A 15437-nucleotide genomic window follows, 5' to 3' on the forward strand; every position below is an offset into this window, starting at 1 on the left:
CCATATTTTGGCACGTCTTTTGGCACTAAGATGGCGAAAATAAGGGGAACGCAAATAGCGTAGTGTCTAAATGTTTACGTAGTCTAGGGTTGGCGGAGAATTTCTCCCCGAAACTTTGGGGGGCCGAGCACCAACGTGTTCGGCCCCCCGAACAAGTTTCAGGGAGAAATTCTCCGCACCCCCCCCACAACCCGCACCCCCCCCTGGGACGGGACTTACCTTTGGCGAATGTCCCTCCCGGCGGTGGGTCCGGCCGGCGGTTCGGCGGGTGTTCGTCAGGGGCGGGAGCGGCAGCCGGTCTTTCGACCAGCTGCCGCCGCCGCCATTCCAATCAAAGAAAAAAAAACAAAAACGCCCCCGTGATAGGCTACGTGACGATTAACGTAGCCTATCACGGCTAGATTTGCAAAGTCAGCCATGATAGGCTACATAAATCGTCACATAGCCTATCACGGGTGACTTTAAAAAAAAAACCGAACGGATAATGGCGGCCCCCATAGGGAGCCGCCATTCCCGTTCCTTATTTGGTCGCTGTAGTCTACGTAAAGATTTACGTAGACTACGGCGAAAATAAGGGCAACGCAAATAGCATGGACCATAGCCTATGTATGAATAACATAAGAACATAAGAAGGGACATGCTGGATCAGACCAAAGGCCCATCTAGTCCAGCATTCTGTTCACACAGTGGCCAACCAGCTGACGACCAGGAACCCACAAGCAGGAGACAAGAGCAGCAGCACCCTCCCGCCCGTGTTTCCCAGCAACTGGTGTACATGGGCCTACTGTGTCTGACACTGGGGGTAGCACATAGCTCTCAAGCCTACCAGCCATTAATAGACGTTTCCCCCAGGAATTTCTCTAACCCCCTTTTAAAGCCATTGAAGTTGGTGGCCATCACTACATCTTGTGGTAGCTAATTCCATCATTTAACAATGTCCTGTATGAAAAGTGGTTCCTTTTATCTGTCCAGAATCTCCCACCAATCAGCTTCATGGGATGACCTCAGGTTGTATTATGTGTGTGAGAGAAAAAAAGTCTCCCTAACCACATTGTCCACACCATGCATAATTTGCACACCTCTGTCATGTACCCCTTACCATCCTTTTTTCAAGGCTAAACAATCCTATCTGTTGTAACTTTCCCGCATAAGGAGAGATTCTCCAGCCCCTTGATCATTTTAGTTGCCCATTCTATATTCTTTCCAGCTCTCCAAAAATCCTTCTTTAGTTGTGCTGACCAGAACTGAGCACATTGTTCCAAGTATGGTTGCACCATAAACTTGTTTAGGGTAGGGATGTACGAAAGTCAGTTACCGTTTCGCGGATCTGCTTCGCAGTGGAGGGGAGGTGCTCTGTTCCTCCCCTCAGAATTCTTGACGAGGGGAGGTGCTCCGTCCTTATTTTCGCCGTAGTCTACGTAACGCCGCCATTTGTGTACGTGCGTTGTTGTTGTTTTTCTTTTAAGTCAGCCGCGATAGGCTACATAAACATTTACGTAGCCTATCACGGTGGTTTTTTAAAATCTAGCCGTGATAGGCTACATAAATCTTTACATAGTCTATCACGTTTTTGTTTTTTTTTTAAGTGGAAATGGGAGTTGCAGCAGACGGTCGGAAGACCGGCCGCCGCAGCCGCCGCAGCCACCGCCGCCGCTGCCGAACCACCGCCGCAGGCGCCGCTGGAGCCGCCGCTGCCAGGAAGATCCGCCCATGGTAAGTCCCGTCCCGGGGTGGGGGTGGGGGGCAGACCGTTCCGCCACCGATTTCGGGGGGCCGAATGCACTGGCATTCGGCCTCACCGAGATCCGTGGAGGAATTCTCTGACATCCCTACCCTGGGCTACAACATCTATGAGAACTATTACATTGGAAGAATGACCTACGAGGTCATGGTAGACATGATGTCTGTCGGGGAGCAGAATGTTCCAAACTACATCTGTGGAAGACAGAATAACCTCCTGGCAGTCCTTGAAGGGGCCGACTCTGAAATCTCCACCAAGATTGCAACCATGCTGGACATCAGCAAGATCCCACAGGTATATGAATGGGAGTGAGGGATGCAGGCTGAGTCTGCTTCCACCCTGCCAGAGAAGCCCAGAAGGTGGTATTGGGCCTGGTATCACCAAGTAAGGCTGGAGACAGGCAGTACTTTGAAAAAAAAACTCAGCATGGTTTGAGAGAGGTTTTATTTCCTTATTTCTTTGGTCCCACTGTCATCTCTGCACAGCAGAGTTTGAAACAGTACAAAGGGTGCAGTGATTTTTTAGTATTTGATAATGGGTTGAATACAGTAGGGGTGCTTTCAAATGGAGGTCTCCTAACACTAGCAATCCAAAGTCATTCAGCAGGTATTTGACAGTTTTTTACTTAACACGTATTCATGTAGTATGAAGAAAGCAACAACAAGAAGAGTTGGGGAACATGGGAGGGTTACAAAATAAAGACATTCATCACTGCAGAAATTGTCCCTATTCTGCTTGGACAATTAGGAGCCAGTCTGCTTTGAATCATTACCGAACCCATGTCCAGGTTTAGAAGTTTGAGGCTTCATGCTCCCATTGACAATCAAGGATGATATTGTTGGGCATTTTAGCCCCTCGGAAGATGTTTACGTTCATCAGGTGTCAGAAAACCTGGTGCAGGATCTTTCGTGCTGTGTGTGTGTGTGTGTGTGTGTGTGTGACTGACTTTCGGACTTTCTTTCTATCTAAAGGGAACTGCCAGGAACTTGTTTATTCCTTTGCAGATGTGGATGGAATTTGGCAGGATAGTTACTGCTTCAGAGGGGATCAAACCAGTTTGGGCTAGGGATGGACGAAAGTGTCTTACCTTGTCCCGCAGCTTGCTTCATGGTGGGGGGGAGGCACTTCGGTTCTCCCCCCGAAGTTCAGGCGAGGGGGGGAGGCGCCCCGCCTCAACCGGCCAAAATTCAGTCTGGGGGGGGGAGGCGCCCCATCCCTCACCAGAGAAATTCAGGCCGCGGAGGAGCGCCCCATCTCTCCGGCCGCGAAAAAAAAAGTAAAAAAACAACACACACCCGTGATAGGCTACGTAACGATTTGCGTAGCCTATCACGGCTGGATTTCCAAAGTCAGCCGTGATAGGCTACGTAAATCGTCACGTAGCCTATCACGGGTGACTTTGGAAAAAAAAAAAGCACGTACACAAATGGCGGCGCCCCATGGGGACTGCCATTTGCATTCCTTATTTTGGCACGTCTAGTCTACGTAAAGATTTACGTAGACTACGGCGAAAATAAAGGCAACGCAAATAGTGTTCCCTTATTTTCGCCGTAGTCTACGTAAATCTTTATGTAGACAACCCCTGTCCAAATAAGGAACACAAAAGTGCGTACACGCTTTTTTTTCCCCCCCAAAGTCACCCGTGATAGGGTACATGACGATTTACGTAGCCTATCATGGCTGACTTTGGAAATCTAGCTGTGATAGGCTACGTAAATCGTCACGTAGCCTATCACTGGTGTGTGTGTTTTTTTTACTGTACTTTTTATTTTATAATGGTGGCGGCGGCAGCCGGTCGGGAGACCGGCCGCCACCCCTGCCCTTGCCGAAACGCTGCCGAAACGCCGCCGGGACCCGCCGCCGGGAGTTTGCCAAAGGTAAGTCCATTTGCCAAAGGTAAGTCCCATCCCGGGGGGGGCAGGGGGCCGGCGGAGAATTTCCCCAACAATTTCAGGGGGCCAAATGCGTCGGCACTTGGCCTCCCGAAGATTCATGGAGAAATTCTCCGCCATCCCTGGTTTAGGGGCAGTATGATATTGGCAGTTTTCTTCTCAATTCCTTTTCTAATTATGCCTAATGTGGAGTTTTCCTTTTTTTTTTTTTTTTTACAGTGGCTACACACTGGGTTGACCATTTCATTGAGCTGTCTACCACACCCCCAAGATCTCTTTCTTGGTCAGTCACCACTAGCTCAGATCCCATCCAGCTATATTTGAAGTTGGGAAGTCCCCACAGACCTGTATCACCAAAGGGAACACTATGTTCCCTTTTAGTACATGAGGGATGAACCCTTCCCCTTCATGGATCACTGCCTTGTTGTGGCGAAGGGGCTTGCGTAACTCAGTGAAGCCATAAGCTATGCCGTGCAGGGCCACCCAAGACGGACAGGTCATGGCAGAGAGTTCTGACAAAATGTGGTCCACTGGAGAAGGAAATGGCAACCCACTCCAGTATTCTTGCCAAGAAAACCCCATGGAACGTATAACAAGGCTAAAAGAGATGACGCCGGAAGATGAGCCCCTCAGGTCGGAAGGTGTCCAATATGCTACTGGGGAAGAGCAGAGGATATTTCCAAGTAGGGCCAGAAAGAGTGAAGCGGCTGGGCCAAACCCGAAAGGACACTCAGCTGTGGATCTGTCTGGTGGTGAAAAGAAAATCCGATGCTGTAAAGAACAATATTGTTTAGGAACCTGGAATGTCAGATCAATGAATCAAGGTAAGCTGGAGGTGGTCAAACATGAGATGGCAAGATTGAACATCGACATCTTGGGAATCAGCGAACTAAAATGGACAGGCATGGGCGAATTTAATTCAGGTGACCATCATATCTACTACTGTGGGCAAGAATCCCTTAGAAGAAATGGAGTAGCACTCATAGTCAACAGAAGGGTGGGAAAAGCAGTACTGGGGTACAATCTTAAAAATGATAGAATGATCTCAGTACGAATCCAAGGCAAACCATTCAACATCACAGTAATTCAAGTCTATGCCCCAACCACTGAGGCCGAAGAAGCTGAGGCTGATCGGTTCTATGAAGACCTACAACACCTTCTAGAACTCACACCAAAAAAAGATGTCCTCTTCATCATAGGGGATTGGAATGCTAAAGTAGGAAGTCAAGAAATCACCGGGATAACAGGCAGGCATGGCCTTGGTGTACAAAATGAAGGAGGACAAAAGCTAATAGAGTTTTGCCAAGAGAACATGCTGATCATAGCAAACACTCTTTTCCAACAGCACAAGAGGCGACTCTACACATGGACGTCACCAGATGGTCAATATCGAAATCAGATTGATTATGTCCTTTGCAACCAAAGATGGAGAAGCTCTATACAGTCAGTCAAAACAAGACCTGGAGCTGACTGTGGTTCAGATCATGAGCTGCTTCTTGCAAAATTTCGGCTTAAATTGAAGAACATCGGGAAAACCACTAAACCGTTCAGGTACGACCTAAATCATATCCCTGATGAATATACAGTGGAGGTGAGGAATAGATTTCAGGGATTAGACCTGATAGACAGAGTGCCTGAGGAACTATGGACGGAGGTCCGTAACATTGTTCAGGAGGCAGCAACGAAATCCATCCCAAAGAAAAAGAAATGCAAGAAAGCCAAGTGGCTGTCTGAGGAGGCTTTACAAGTAGCTGAGGAAAGAAGGGAAGCGAAAAGCAAGGGAGAAAGGGGAAGATATACCCAACTGAATGCAGAGTTCCAGAGAATAGCAAGGAGAGACAAGAAGGCCTTCTTAAATGAACAATGCAAAGAAATCGAGGAAAACAACAGAATGGGAAAGACTAGAGATCTCTTCAAGAAAATTGGAGATCTCAAGGGAACGTTTTGTGCAAAGACGGGCATGATGAAGGACAAAGAAGGCAGGGACCTAACAGAAGCAGATGAGATTAAGAAGAGGTGGCAAGAATACACAGAAGAACTATACAGGAAAGAGCTTAATGTCCCTGATAGCCATGATAGTGCGGTCACTGAACTTGAGCCGGACATCCTAGAGAGTGAAGTCAAGTGGGCCTTAGGAAGCATTAGTAACAACAAAGCTAGCGGAGATGACAGTATTCCAGCTGAGCTATTTAAAATCCTAAAAGATTATGCTGTTAAAGTGCTGCACTCAATATGCCAACCAATTTGGAAGACTCAACAGTGGCCACAAGACTGGAAAAGGTCAGTTTACATTCCAATTCCAAAGAAGGGCAATGCCAAAGAGTGTTCAAACTACCGCACAATTGCGCTCATTTCACATGCCAGCAAGGTGATGCTCAAAATCCTACAAGCTAGGCTTCAGCAGTATGCGAACCGAGAACTACCGGAAGTACAAGCTGGGTTTCGAAGAGGCAGAGGAACTAGAGATCAAATCGCCAACATTCGCTGCATCATGGAGAAAGCAAGAGAATTCCAGAAAAACGTCTATTTCTGCTTCATTGACTACGCGAAAGCCTTTGATTGTGTGGATCACAACAAACTGTGGCAAATTCTTAAAGTGATGGGAATACCAGACCACCTTACCTGTCTCCTGAGAAACCTGTATGAGGGTCAAGAAGCAACAGTAAGAACCAGACATGGAACAACCGATTGGTTCAAAATTGGGAAAGGAGTACGACAAGGCTGCATATTGTCACCCTGCTTATTTAACTTATATGCAGAGTACATCATGAGAAATGCCGGGTTGGATGAATCAGAGGTCGGAATTAAGATTGCTGGGAGAATTATCAACAACCTCCGATATGCAGACGATACCACCCTAATGGCAGAAAGCGAAGAGGATCTCAAGAGCCTCTTGTTGAGGGTGAAAGAGGAGAGTGCAAATCTGGTTTGAAACTCAACATTAAAAAAAACTAAGATCATGGCATCTGGCCCCATCACTTCCTGGCATATAGAAGGGGAAGAAATGGAAGCAGTGACAGATTTTACTTTCTTGGGCTCCAAGATCACCGCAGACGGTGACTGTAGCCATGAAATTAAAAGACGCTTGCTCCTTGGGAGGAAAGCTATGACCAACCTAGACAGCATAGTAAGAAGCAGAGACATCACCTTGCCAACAAAGGTCCGTCTAATCAAAGCTATGGTTTTCCCAGTAGTAATGTATGGCTGTGAGAGCTGGACTATAAGGAAGGCTGAGCACCGAAGAATTGATACTTTCGAACTGTGGTGCTGGAGAAGACTCTTAGGAGTCCCCTGGACTGCAAGGAGGTCACATCAGTCCATCCTAAAGGAAATCAACCCTGAGTGCTCATTGGAAGGACAGATAATGAAGCTGAAGCTCAAATATTTTGGCCACCATATTTTGGCGAAGAGAAAACTCCCTGGAAAAGACCCTGATGCTGGGAAAGACTGAAGGCAAAAGGAGAAGGGGACGGCAGAGGATGAGATGGCTAGATAGCATCACGGATGCAATGAATATGAACTTGAGCACGCTCCGGGAGAGAGCGCAGGACAGGAAGGCCTGGCGTGCTATGGTCCATGGGGTCACGAAGAGTCGGACATGACTGAACGACTGAACAACAACAACGATGAACCCTTTTCCTCAAGAACATTCCATAATAATCTTTGTTGTGCACCAAATCTAGGTAATCTACTGGAAAATTATGTAGCTATCTACGAGCAAAATTGAGGGGAGGTTGGAACGTAGCTATAGCCCCAAAACAGACTTTTTGCCCCATGGGAAAATGCACAAAATAGTGTTCCCAACTATAACTATGGGTGGCTCAACCAGGCCACCCACAATAGGACTTGGAAGTGCTTAAGTCATCTATGTTTACTTTCCTTTTGACCTCAATGCCCTACTGAACAGAAGGCATTAGGGAGCTGATTGCACCCTGTGTAATTATTTTAAAGAGAGCCATTATCGAGCTTCCTTCTTGCCTATGTTGATAAGGATTTTTTTTAATGCTCCTATGAAATACTCACTGTATTAGTCAGAGCGGGAGTGGCAGAATGTAAACAACCAGAGCTATTCCCATCTGCTCTTTACAACGTTTCCCCTGTATGTTTAAAGGACAGCTGTCAGATCAGCTTAGTAGAGGGCATTAGAGACACTGAAATACTGTTTTAATGAGGCTGGTGCTGGATGAAAATGATCAATACTGGGCGTCCTGTTACAAGAGGAGAAGCTTTAGCCTTTTGGATAACAGGGCGCTTTTTGTCACTACGATTCTTGGTGTTGCTGCTACTACCTCATCAAACTGAGTCCCTGATGAACTTTGCGATGTGCACAATGAATGATAATAACCTCCAGACACCATACCGATATTATCAGCCAGGTGATTTCATTATTGGTGGAATCACTTCTCAGCTCTTCTCTCTTTCTGACCCTGTATCCTTCAATGAACACCCGAAAACTAAGATTCTTGAGGGATCTATGTAAGAGAATTCTATCTGTCTGTCTGTCCGTCCATCTGTCCGTCCGTCTGTCTGTCCATCCATCCATCCATCCATCTTTTTTTCTGTGACTATATTTTCTGTGTTGGGGTGGGAGATACTGTTTCAGGAAATATTTAGGCTTCTGAAAAACTGACTCCATTTGTCCATCTTTCTACAGGATGTCCACATTGACTTTTCAATTTCCACCCTTCCTGTTTTCTCTGTAGCACTGCTCAGGCATCCACAAAGCTCCAGCTATGAGATCTGAGTAAGTGGGAGAGGAGGAGCACCCACTCTGGCACTGCTTGCTCTTCTGCATGTCCATCACTTGGCTCTGCCCTCCCCAGTGCACGGGAGAGTGAATGTCTGCAGCACAGTGCCTGCTCATCTCCCGTGAGCTCTGGGCACAAGTTAGAACCCTAGTACAATTCAGGTTTCTAAACTACATGGGGAGCCTTCATGGGTAGTGCAGTCTCTCTGCTGCAGGCACTTACTCTCTGATGCATGCAGGATCATGAAGCCAAGTAATGGAAGCTGGATGGTCCTATTCTGTCCCCAAATGCAGCTCTACAGAGATTTTGATGCTACAGTTTCTGATACATCACCCATCTCCCTATTTTTAAGCTTTTAGTTCAGATTTCCCTTAAAGAACTTTGTGTCACAGATGGTATTCATGTTGTGTCTAGTTGTATGTGGATGTGTACACACACACTTATAGGGTTTGATCCAGGATCTTCTTTCTGCAAGAGGAAGGAGCCTTCAGTGAGAGGAAGGACTCCACTTCCTGAATGTCCCTCTGCCCAGTTTTTGAGGATCATCTCTCCCCTCAAATCACAGCTCACCCCACTTTTATTAGTACAGTTGATGGAGCATATATCTGGATCCAACCCCTCATCTTCTGGAAGTTAACCCAAAAGAAATAATTTCAAAGGTCATACACCTTTCTTTTTATATTTTTGAAACAACATTTTAATTTGCTTATGTTTTTGAAAATGTGTTCACCCATAATCCACAGCTCAATAAACGGGGGGGGGGGAAAACACTTTGGTTTAACATGTTGTGTTGCCTAGGTGCATATGTCTATTCCAGCAAACAGACAAATTTGGAACTCAGATTCTCCACTCTGCCACTGACAGTCATCCTGCTCATGGATGGTGGTAAAGATGGAACTAACCAAAGCATAGGATACCATGTGATACCATCCCATCCCATGTACACGTTGCCTAAATAAGACACCTATTAATAGGGATGTCAGAGAATTCCCCCACGGATCTTGGTGAGGCCGAATGCCAGTGCATTCAGCCCCCCGAAATCCGTGGCAGAATGAAGCCCCCCGCCCGCCGCCCCACGAAAGGAGCGCGAAACGGGACATCTACCTGCTGCCATTCGCGCTGACTTGTGTATGGTGTCCGTGTCCGCGGCCACCATTTGCTTCATCACTATAGCCATGATAGGCTACGTAAATACTTACGTAGCCTATCATGGCTAATGCAGGGATGCCATTTCCATCCCTGCGGAAGCCATGATAGGCTGCGTAAGTATTTACCTAGCCTATCACGGCAAAAAAAAGGGAATGCAAATGGCGGCGGCTACAGCAGCCGCCATTTGCTTTCCCTTTTTGGGGGGGCCATGATAGCCTACGTAAATATTTACGTAGGCTATTACAGCAAAAGAGAGGGGTGCAAATGGTGTAGTGGCCACCATTTGCACTCCTTTTTTTTTTTTGCCGTGATAGGCTACGTAAATATTTACATAGCCTATCATGGCAAAATACAGGGACAGAAATGGCGGTGGCTATGGCCACCGCTGTTTGCGTCCCTGCAGGCTGCCCAGGGGCTGGATGTCCGGCTGCGGGCAGCCCCAGCTGGTGGTTCTGCGGAATCTCCATGGAGCGGAGCCGGCTGGAGAGAATTTCATGGGGAGGGACAGAGTGCCTCCCCCCCACCGCAAATGTCACCCTTCGAAAAGGTAAGTGACTTTCGTACATCCCTACCTATTAAGGGTGTCACCCTTACAAGCTGTAATTGCCCAGTACTTTGGATCTTGTGTGAATGTGTAAAGCCCTTTAAAAACTGTTAAACCAATGCAATTTTTGTTTGTTTGTTTAATGAATTATAATTTAGCAGAAAGAAGCCTTCTGGATATCTCCAAAACTGGCTTCCTAGATTGTGACTTTTGGGTTGTGACTCCCTATTATTATGCTTTCAATTTGTTCTCATTATCAAACATGGTTAACTGCATTATTGTTTGTTTGAGGTCTATATCTAAAATAATAAGAATAAGTTCAGAATGACTGAAAGAATTGGGCATGTTTAGCCTTGAGAAGAGAAAACTGAGGGGAGATATGATACCACTCTTGAAATACTTGAAAGGTTGTCACAGAGAAGAAGGCCAGGATCTCTTCTTGATCATCCCAGAGTGCAGGACACAGAATAATGGGCTCAAGTGACAGGAAGCCAAATTCTGGCTGAACATCAGGAAAAACTTCCTAACTGTTAAAGCAATATGACAATTGAACCAATTCCCTAGGGAGGTAGTGGGCTCTCCCACACTGGAGGCATTCAAGATGAGGCTGGACAGCCATCTGTCAGGGATGCTCTGACTTGGACTCCTGCATTGACCAGGGGGTTGGACTTGATGGCCTTGAGGGCCCCTTCCAACCCTACTATTCTATGATTCTATAATAAGCATAAGCATAATGCTGTGTGGTCCTTGAAATGAAATCATGATTATCATTAGTTAAGTATGTATAATCCCATTGATCATATAGGTAAATTTGCCAGAGAGCCTATTCAAATATATTGAGCAGAGGGTAGGAATGGCAACAGTGGAATTATACATTTCCTTTACAGAACCCAAGGAAATACAACGATAAAAAACCCTGTTTGCTCACGACCAGATATCATCATAGAATCATAGAAAAGGAGGGTTGGAAGGTGAGAGTAAGACCATTGAGTGCAACCCCCTGCTCTAGGCAGGAATCTAAGTCAAAGCATCCCTGACAGATGACTGTCCAGCTTCATCTTGAATGCCTCCAGTGTGGGAGAACACATGACTTCCCTAGGTAATTGGTTCAATGCTCATATTGCTCTAACAGTCAGGAAGGTTTTCTTGCTTTTCAGAGGAATCTGTCTTCCTGTCACTTGAGCCCATTATTCTGTGTCCTGCACTCTGGAATGGCTGAGAAGAGATCCTGGCCTTCTCTCTGTGACAACCTTTCAAGGACTTGAAGAGCACTATCGTATCTCCCCTTGGTCTTCTCTTCTCCTATCAAGGCTAAACATGCTCAGTTTCTCCTCATAGGGCTTTGCTTCCAGTCCTCTAATCATCTTCATTGCCCTCCTCTGAACCCTCTCCAGTTTGTGTGCATCCTTCTTAAAATGTGGTGCCCAGAACTGGACCCAGTACTCCGGATGAGGCCTAACCAGTGCTGAGGAGAGGGGAACTAGTACTTCCCTATGCTTCTATTAATGCAGCCCAAAATGGCATTTGCCTTTTTTGCAGCCACATCACACTGTTGGCTCATATTCAGCTTGTGATCGACAACAATTCCAAGATCCTTCTCACTTGTAGTGTTGTTGAGCCGCATATCCCCCATCTTGTAACTGTGCATTTGGTTTCTTTTTCCGAGGTGCAGAACTTGGCATTTGTCCCTATTAAATTTCATTCTGTTGTTTTCTGCCCAGTGCTCAAGCCCATCGACATCACTCCGAATTTTGTTCCTGTCTTCCAAGAGTATTAGCTATCCTGGCCAATTTTGTGTTATTGGCAAATTTGATCAGCATTCCCTGCACCTCCTCCTCCAAGTCATTAATACAAATGTTGAAGAGCACTGTGCCCAGGACAGAGCCCTTAAGTATCCCACTCATTACCTCTCCCCAGTTTGAGAAGATCCCATTGATAAGGACTCTTTGAGTCCGATTCTGTAGCCAACTGTGGATCCACTGGATCATTGTTTCATCTAGCCCACTTCGAGCTAGTTTGCTCAACAGGATACCATAGGGCATTCTGTCTAAAGCTTTGCTGAAGTTTAGATATATTATGTCCTCAGCATTCCTGCAGTCCACAAGGGAGGTCACCTGGTCAAAAAATGAGAACAGATTGGTCTGGTAGGATTTGTTCTTGACACATCCATGTTGGCTTCGAGTAATCACTGCATTGTTTTCAAGGTGCTTATAGATGGATTGCTTTATCATCTGCTCCAGAATTTTCTCAGGGGTTGATGTCAGACTGACTGATCTGGAGTTCCCAGGTTCCTCATTTTTGCCCTTTTTGAAGATAGGGACAGCATTAGCCCTACTCCAGGCATTTGGCACTTCACCCATCCCCCATGATTTCTCAAAGAGAATAGACAGTGGTTCCGAGACTTCTTCTGCCAGTTCATTTATTATCCTAGGATGCGGTTCACCTGAGATTTTAACTCAATCAAAGTAATTAGGTGTTCCTTCCTTGACCATATGCCTATTGATCTCAAGCTGCAATCCTGCCCCTTCACCCTGTACTTCGCCTTTGCTGGGGGCAGGGGGTCATAGACCTGCTTTTGGGAGAAGAGTGATCTGAAGTAGGAATTGAGCACTTCTGCCTTTTCTTTGTCATCTGTTATCATTTTGCCATCCTCATTGAATAACTGAACCACCATTTCTTTCCTCTGCCTTTTACTATGCACGTATCTGAAGAAAGCTTTTTTGTTGCTTTTAGCATCCCTTGCTAACCTCAGTTCCTTCTCGGCTTTAGCCTTCCTGACGCCATCCCTGCAATTCTGTGCTACCTCCCTGTACTCTTCCTTTGTCCCTTGGCCTTCTTTCCACTTCCTATATGTGTCCTTTTTTGTTTTCTGGTCAACTCTAAGCTTTTTGTGAAGTCACATTGGCTTCTTCTGTTGTCTTGCACCTTTTTCTTGTTGGGATGGTTTGTAATTGTGCCTTCAGAATTTCCTTTTTTAAAAAACTCCCACCCATCTTGGACTCCTTTTCTCAATAGAGTCACTTGCCATAGGACCTTACTGATCATTGTTCTGAGGTTTGTAAAATTGGCAAGAACTCAAGTATAACATGGTCACTTTCCCCCAGACTTCCCGTAACTGCTACTTGATCCACTAAGTTATCTCTGTTGGTTAGGATCAAGTCAAGGATAGCCAATCCTCTAGTTCCTTCCTCCACTTTCTGTAGGAGGAAATTCTCAGCCACACAACTCTGGAATCTCTTGGAGGGCCCATGTTTTGAAGAATTTGTCTCTCCCAACAAATAGCGGGGAGAGACTTGATTGGGTGGCTGGTAGTAGACTCTGACCACCATGTTCCTTTTAGTATTTGCTCCATTTATTTTAATCGAGATGCTCTAAATGGGGCTACCAAGCTCATCCTCCTGTATTTCGGTGCAGAGATTAGGGATGGCGGAGAATTTCTCCCCGAAACTTCGGGGGGCCGAGCGCCAACGTGTTCGGCCCCCCGAACAAGTTTCGGGGAGAAATCCTCCGCCCCCCCGCCCCCCGCCCCCCCCCCCGGGACGGGACTTACCTTCCCTGAATGTCCCTCCCGGCGGCGGGTCCGGCTGGCGGTTCGTCCGGTGTTCGAGCGGGGCGGGAGCGGCAGCCGGTCTTTCGACCGGCTGCTGCCCCCACCATTGCAATGAAAGAAAAAAAAAAAACGTCCCCTGATAGGCTACGTGACGATTCACGTAGCCTATCACGGCAAGATTTGCAAAGTCAGCCGTGATAGGCTACGTGAATCGTCACGTAGCCTATCACGGGTGACTTAAAAAAAAAAAAAAAAGTGTGTACAGATAATGGCGGCCCCCATAGGGAGCCGCCATTCGCGTTCCTTATTTGGTCGCTGTAGTCTACGTCAATGTTTACATAGACTACGGCGAAAATAAGGGCAACGCTATTTGCGTTGCCCTTATTTTCGCCGTAGTCTACGTAAACATTGACGTAGACTACAGCGACCAAATAAGGAACGCGAATGGCGGCTCCCTATGGGGGCCGCCGTTCGCGTACACGCTTTTTTTTTTTTTTAAAGTCACCCGTGATAGGCTACGTGACGATTCACGTAGCCTATCACGGCTGACTTTCCAGATCTAGCCGTGATAGGCTACGTGAATCGTCACGTAGCCTATCAGGGGACGGTTTTTTTGTTTTTTTTTTACTTTCGTGTTCGCGGCCGGGCGAGGCGGGAAGCCTCCTCCCCGGCCTGAGCTTCGCAGGGGGAGCAGCGAAGCGCTCTCCCCCACCGCGAAAAAGCTGCAAGAAAAGGTAAGTGACTTTCGTTCACCCCTAGCAGAGATAGGTATTTTTAACATATAGTGCACCTCCATCTCCCTTGCTGTTCCTTCTGTTCTTTTTGAACAAGTTCTATCCTTCAATTGCTGTATTCCAGTCATGGGACTCATCCCAACATTTTCAGTTACATTTATCAAGTCATAATTTCTGTCCCGTATTAAGAGTTCAAGTTCGTTCTGTTTGTTTCCCATACTCTGGGTGTTAGTATATAGACATCGACGACCATGAGCTTTATAGTCTGGCTTTCTTCCTACATGTTTTTGAAGACTACTATTGGGCACTATTAGAGCTGTTCTCTCTATTGTAGTGCATTAGCCTTCATCCATTGTTACCCCCAACGTCTCCCTCCCCTGTGAGATTCAGTTTAAAGCCCTCCTGATGAAGTTCTTTATGCTGTGGCCAAACACATTCTTCCCAGCCCTTGTGAAGTGCAACCCATCCCTTCCCAGCAGTCCATTTTCCAGGCAGTATAGTCCATAGTCCCAGAATCTAAATCTCTTACATCAGCACCACCTTCATAGCCAATCATTCATCTGGAGTATTTCCCTTTCCCTTTCTATCCCTCTTCTAACTACTGGAAAGATGGATAAGAAAACTACTTTGGTCCCAAAATCTTGAGTTTCCTTCCCAAAGCTTCAAATTCTGACGTGATTTCTTCATAGCACTGCTTGGTGGTATCATTTGTTCCCACATGAATGAGAAGAAAGAGATCCATGTCAGTTGGCTTTATGAGTGTAGGCAACTCTTCAGTCACCTCCCTATCTCTCCTCCTGTGAGACAGCATACCTGGCGAGTCCATGGGACTTCATAACATACGTACTTGGGTTTCAATCCCATTCAGCAAGGAGTCTCCCACAGCTACTACTCTTCTCTTCTCATTGTTATAGGTCTTGGAATCTTTTGCTCTGCTTGACTGACCTTCAGCCTCTTGCTCACCCTCCTGCGGGGTCCCCTGGAATTCTTTCTCTGGAGGCTGTCCTCCAGGCTCATCCTCAAGTACCTGGAAACGTTCCATAGTGCCACTGCTTCCACGGGTGCAGTGTGGATTCTAG

General features: G+C 46.5%; 1 protein-coding gene across 1 annotated transcript in view; it reads right to left on the reverse strand.

Annotated features, from left to right (window-relative positions):
- LOC146342601 (vomeronasal type-2 receptor 26-like) overlaps positions 1–15400 on the reverse strand; it is a 35360-nt gene extending 19960 nt beyond the window's left edge. The window contains exon 1 of the mRNA XM_084807921.1: positions 15304–15400. Within this exon, the coding sequence (XP_084664047.1) occupies positions 15304–15400 (97 nt within the window). The remainder of the gene's footprint in view (positions 1–15303) is intronic.
- Positions 15401–15437: the final 37 nt, after the last annotated feature.

The sequence above is a fragment of the Heloderma suspectum genome, chromosome 6 (genome assembly GCF_057233095.1).
Source record: "Heloderma suspectum isolate Gila_16-S chromosome 6, 16-S_ref, whole genome shotgun sequence".
Taxonomy (NCBI): Eukaryota; Metazoa; Chordata; class Lepidosauria; order Squamata; family Helodermatidae; genus Heloderma; species Heloderma suspectum.